The 6055-nt window shown below is 44.0% G+C and overlaps 1 protein-coding gene across 1 annotated transcript; it reads right to left on the bottom strand.

Annotated features, from left to right (window-relative positions):
• LOC136505624 (receptor-like protein 7) lies at positions 1 to 4961 on the bottom strand. The gene has a single exon (XM_066500788.1). The coding sequence runs from the start codon at positions 4215 to 4217 to the stop codon at positions 1170 to 1172; it is 3048 nt and encodes a 1015-aa protein (XP_066356885.1). The 5' UTR covers positions 4218 to 4961; the 3' UTR covers positions 1 to 1169.
• Between the last annotated feature and the right edge of the window lie 1094 nt (positions 4962 to 6055).

Genomic DNA, 6055 nt, shown 5'->3' with positions numbered 1-6055 from the left:
TCATGGATGGGAGACTGCTGAAATCGTACAGATAAGTCACAACTTAGTGTTTTCTATTTTTTTTATGAACAGCTAGCTGTCTATTGACTAATTTACTAACTACTAGCTGTCAAAATGTGTTGCAGGAGCTAGGAACATGCAAGAGTAAGCCAGCTAGGAATCAGATATGTCTACTGGCCCTCTTTTTATACTTACTGTGACTCATATATAGTAATTATATACATATATATAGTTATATACATAATATATATATAATTTATGGCTATATTGCCAAAACGCCTAGGAAAACGTCTAGGAGCGCCTAGGACCGAGTACTCCCGACTAGGCGCTAGGCAATGGGTCAGCGCCTAGATTCCGCCTAGCGCCTAGCTGAACTTTGGTTGCTACCGTTGTTGGTTATTTCATACATGTGTTTGCTGATGACGAAGCAGAAGAAGATATGCATTCTGATTTTGTAGAGAGAGCTTCTGATTATTTGGCATCTCTCAAGGCACAGGGTGGGTGTGACCTGGGTCCGAACCGCTGGGCTCTCTGAAGAATTCCTTGCTGGACTCCAAGAGCTATCAGATTCAGCGCTGGGTGTGCTTCTAACTTCAGAGTTATTATTCTCTTCTGATTACAATAAGTCACAACATCATTGGCGTCTCCAATAGATATGAAGAGGAAATTGATGTTTTTTTTTACGAGGAAAGAGGAAATTGATGTTAATGCAACTTGGGAAGAAGTGGTGTTACTGATCAACTCTATCGAGTTTCATTCTATTCGTGTCACATGGTCTTATGGTTCGCACTGTGTAAAGTCTAAAATATTTGATTGATATGCTAGTGTCCACTTAACTGCTCAAATTACAAAGGTCTTAATAGAAAAGTTACAGCATAGGCTTAATCTTTTTTCGAAACTCCAGATAAGATGGCAGGGGTGATCCTCACATACAAACTATGGATCGTTGCATATATAGCATACAGACTCTTCATACAGAAACAGCTCTGTTAAGATTCAGGAGTCAAGTTTTGCCTTCGGCAGTGGCTTCCCATATAAATTACAGCATAAGCTTAATTGTTTTTGGCTACTCCATATATATATATATAAGATAGCAGGTTTGATCTTCACGTACGATCGACTCAGACATACTCAATACAACAGCTCTGTCAAGACTCAAGGGTCTGGTTTCACTTTCTGTTGTGTCTTGCCCATATCACTATGACTGTAATTGAAAAGAAGACACCAAATCCCAATGCCGTGAACATGAACAGTAATACATCTGCAAGGTCCTTCTCTGAAGCATGTGGCAAGCTTGTTTCTGTTGTATTGCTGCATTGTTTGGATACTGGAGGTCCACACAAACCAGAGTTCCCCAAAAAAGAGCTATTGGAAAATGTGGAGAACTGAGATGACTCTGGTATTCGTCCAGCCAACATGTTGTAGGACAGATTGAGTACCGAAAGGAAGTTCAGCAATGCCAGCTCCTGTGGGATCTCCCCAGAAAGCTCATTTGAGGAGAGGTCCAATGACTCAAGTTGCTTTAATGTGCCAAATTGAACGGGAATTGGCCCTTCTAAGGCATTATGAGACATGTTGAGACTACGAAGCAGCAAAAGATCCCCAATATCCTCAGGGATGGTACCATAAAACGAATTGTTTGAGATATCTATTAGCACAAGCTCCGTCAAGATCTTGGAGATTCTGTCATACCCTTTAATTGTAATTGCAACCGTAAACTGGTATGGTTGCACATGGTAATATTGTTTTTCCATGACTAATGTCTCATTATCAGATCTGGTCTTCATGGACTTGAGCATCTTAAACCATCCTGCTGACAATGTGCCACTCAAGTTGTTTGAGGCCAAGTCAACAATTCGCAGTTGTGTAAATTCACATTCATTTCGGTCGTGTGTATTATTTGAAGGATCCAGCAACTTCCCAGTAAACTTGTTAGACCTGAGAATAAGGACTTGAAGTTTAGGAAGTGTACTCATCCAGCATGGGAAAGAATCACTGATTCGATTGCTTCCAATGTCAAGTATCTCCAGGTTCCTGCAAGAAACTAGAGATCTTGGTAATCTCCCATCAATCAAATTGCCACTGAGATCTAATGCCTCAAGTGCACAACCTTTGCTAATGTTGTCAGGTAATTCTCCAACAAATCTGTTTCCTTTAAGACTTAATACTTGTAATGCACTGGCATCCTCTAGTAAACAAGATGGGATTGAACCACTTAAATTGTTATAAGAAAGATCAATGAGCAGTAAACTCCTAACCGCACCACAAATTGATTGTGAAATATTTTCAGAAAGGCTATTTCTGGAGGCCTTTAGAAAGAGGGTACTACTGAGGTAATTAGAGAAATCAGGCATGGATGAGAACTGGTTGCTCGAGTAGTCAAGTGTAACGCTGCCATCTCTTGGTATAGGTATGGGCCCACTGAAATTATTGAAACTCAGATCAAAGTATTCTATGTCAACTGGAAGCAAAGGTTCTTCAGATCCCACACTTGTAAACATATTATGTGATACATTCAGGAGTATGATGTACGATCCATTCAGTGTGTCCCATATCCACTGAGGTATTGCCCCATGGATTTGGTTATCAGAGAGGTCAAGACCAGTGATGTAATCAAGATGCCTCAAGAAGCGGGGGAAACTAGACATTCTGCAAGATGCTAAACGTAAGAATTCGATTTTTGGGAAGGAAACAGGTAAAGAACTATTTTCTCCTTCTACCACGTGCAGTTCATTGTTTGAGAGATTTAAGACAGATAGATTTTGCATTTTCGAGAATGCAGATAGTTGCACCATACCTACAAAATTGTTTGACTGAAGTTGCAGAGCTTGTAGTCTAGTCAAATTTGATATCTGTGGAGGTATCTTCCCTGAAAAATTGCAACTGCACAGTGCAAGCTCCGTCAAGCCACTTATGTTTCCTATCCAAGAAGGTATCTGTCCAGATAATCCACAGTAGGAGAATTTGAGAACTCTGAGAGAAGCCATATTTGAGATCCATGACGGTATGGAACCTACTAGCTGTAAACCAGACACCTCAAGCAGTTCCAAGGATTTGAGCTCACCTATTGAAGAGGGAAGTACTCCAGAGAAGCCACGAGCACCAAGGCCGAGCATTTTTAGAGACTTGAGATTGCTTATTGAACTTGGTATGGTCCCTGAGAAGCTTGTGTGATTGACAAACAGATTCTCCAAGCTGCTGTCCTGCGAGAAAACTGGCAGAACACCGGAGATCCCAGGATTCCTGGAGAGGTCAATTGTTTGTAACTTCTTGTGTTTGAAGATGATGGAAGGGAAATATCCTTGAAACTTATTTGTTGAGAGCTGAAGAACAGTCAGGTTGGATAAACCAGCCAGGAACTCTGGCACTGGACCAGACAAATGATTATAGTGAAGCTCGATCACTGTAAGTGATGTCAAGGCTGACAGTGATCTACATATAGGACCTGGTAGCAAGCAGTATGGTAAGCTGAGGACCTTGAGTTTAGGACTGAACCTGGCCAAATAGTCGCACCATTGGGCTGCATTACCAGACAGATTCACCATGCCCAGCCTGATCACCTCCAGGTTTGTGAGGTCTGCAAGTAGGGTCTCCATGTTTGGCACCCAGAGCTGCCAAAGGTTGTCTGAGTTGTAGTATGTCAACCTGTTCTCATCGTCGAAATCATAGGCATAGAAGCTGGTAGAGAAGTCGAGGAAGATGAGGCTTTTGAGACGGCCGATGCTTGCTGGTACTGGCCCCACGAAGTTGGTGTCGGAGAGGTCCAGATGGGTGAGCTGCGTGAGCTGCTCAAACCCAGCGGTAGGGAGCTGGGACACGCTGAAGTCGTTGCCGGAGAGGTCGAGGTGCTTCAGCCAAGTTAGTCTGAACAGTGCAGGGTCCAGACCACTGGCTTGCAGCTGCCGACCACTCAGGTTGAGGGAGGCTACACGGCCACCGGCGCTGCCACAGCTGACACCGTGCCAGCTGCAGCAGTCTGTGTCGGCAGTCCATGTCAGGAAGGTGGTGGAATCACCGCCAGTAGTGTTGAACGACTCCTTCAGCTCGAGGAGCTTCGAGGCCTGATCGAGGAGGCACGGAACTGGAGGCGCAGACAATGAGGTGTTGTTTATCGTCGTCACAGCAAGCATGTATGCAGTCTGGATTTGTAGAAGTATGAGCAGCATGGTTAGCAATGGTCCAAGGTGTGTGCGCAACTCTAATGGCGGACGAACCATTGTTAAAGTAAAGATGGGAGTAGCATCAACAATCAAATTGGAACAGATGGAGAGGTCAGGCGAAGGTTTTTTTTTCTGTTACCACTGATGTTTATCTTCTTTGGAGATTTTTCTACGTAGTGTCAAGAGTCAACATCATGTGCTTTGTTTTTTTAAGTAAAGAAGTCATAAAAGTCTAAATCATTCGTAGCGTTCCACACGTGTGAGATTTGGGAGTAAAACTAACGACTTTACTCTTGACACAATAGTTTTAAAAAATTCATCCCATGCTATTATGAGTTATGACCTCTCCCATTGCATTGATTTTAAAGTAGAAAAACTCAATCTTCCTATTGGGGCGAAACCTCACGCCCAAGGTTCACTAGTGATGATTGCTTCTTACTGCTCAAACCCTGCGGGTGCAGGTACATGGCGAGGTCTCCCAAGGTTGTCTGCGGAGGCCCCAAGAAGTTGGATTTGAGGCCGGCCGCAAAGATCCTGTGAGACCTTTGCCCAATGTCAAAGGACCTAGCCTTCGGGCCGAAGGCTCGGGTCAAAGGTGATCAATGGAAGGCGGCGGTGGCTCCATCTAGAATCTTCATGGAAGTCTTCAAAACATTCATGATAGAGGTCCCGCAGGCTAAAAGGTGGTCAGATGGACCCAACGGCCCAACAAGCCTGACGACGGCTTGATAAGGGCCCATTATGTGAGGTGGTTGTAGTAGAAAATGACCCTTCGACCCTTGTGCCCATGGATGTTGTGCAGTCAGGAATATTCCCATATATTTATAGTAGATAGAGGGGATTTATGTACAAGAAAATGTACGTAACTGTACCCTAACTCGAATACCAATAAAAAAAGAGATCACTCACCTTGATTACCAAGAACTCCTTGCCTCGGTAATAGCGCTTAGGTGGGTGAAGGCTAGACCTTTGGGGTACCAAGCTTCGGCCGACTGAGCCTCTCACTTCACCACGTTGCGATAGCTAATCCCAACACTTCCTAAGAAACCAAGTTAAGAAGTGTCTTGGTTTTATCCAGATGTGACAAATGATTGACACAAGAGTTGAGCGGTTTGAGACTTTCGTTTGAATTCATATTTGATATGTGCTTGATTAAGCTAATGCCTAACCGGAGGTGTCAGTATCTATTTACGTTGTGCGACGTGTCTCTTGGCTTGTGAATGTGCAGGTGCTGAGTGCACCTAGGTGGTCGATAGGCGATGGTGAAGGTCAAGTGAGAGGTTTGTGCGCAAAGGACTAGGAGCGGTGAAGGGCAGACAAGTAGGCTTGGGCCAAAGGACCAAGAGGCCGAGGTCGAACCATGGGCGGATCAAATTGGGCATAGAAAGAGCAAGAGTACATAGTTAATGAAGATGGCATCGATCGGATTCTAGGACGAGGTCGGATCAAGTCACGGCAAGGCATCACGAGCACTTAGTGGACCGTCAGGCTGAGGACATGGCGGTTGGTCACATGTCGACATCGGTGAGTCAGGTTGGGTGAGACATGCATGAGGGATTTGCTAGTTTGGTCCTCAAAATGGAGGAAGGATAGATTTTGGTGGTTTCGGCTTTAAAACCATTACCGGAGGGTTTGCCATCCTTAAAAACGTGGATGGACAATTTGGGGATTTGGCCCTCAAGGGGTTCGCTTCAGGCCTCAAAACTGGAGAATAGCGGATCAACAAACACGTGGTTGCATATCGAAGTTTATGTCGAGGGGAAACAAAGTCGAGAAAACACCAAATCCACTGGATCGTCGAAGAAAAACTTGAATGGTTTTGCCTCTAAGAGTATTTACGTTGATTGCTTTATGTAAGGGAAATTTGAAAAATAACCATGTGACTATTTATACGG

This window comes from Miscanthus floridulus, chromosome 14, assembly GCF_019320115.1.
Source record: "Miscanthus floridulus cultivar M001 chromosome 14, ASM1932011v1, whole genome shotgun sequence".
Lineage (NCBI taxonomy): Eukaryota > Viridiplantae > Streptophyta > Magnoliopsida > Poales > Poaceae > Miscanthus > Miscanthus floridulus.
This window is presented reverse-complemented; position numbering and strand designations above follow the sequence as displayed.

What these genes read in the sequence shown, in the direction of transcription:
- LOC136505624 (XM_066500788.1), bottom strand. Translation starts at nt 4,217, where the DNA reads ATGGTTCGTCCGCCATTAGAGTTGCGCACACACCTTGGACCATTGCTA.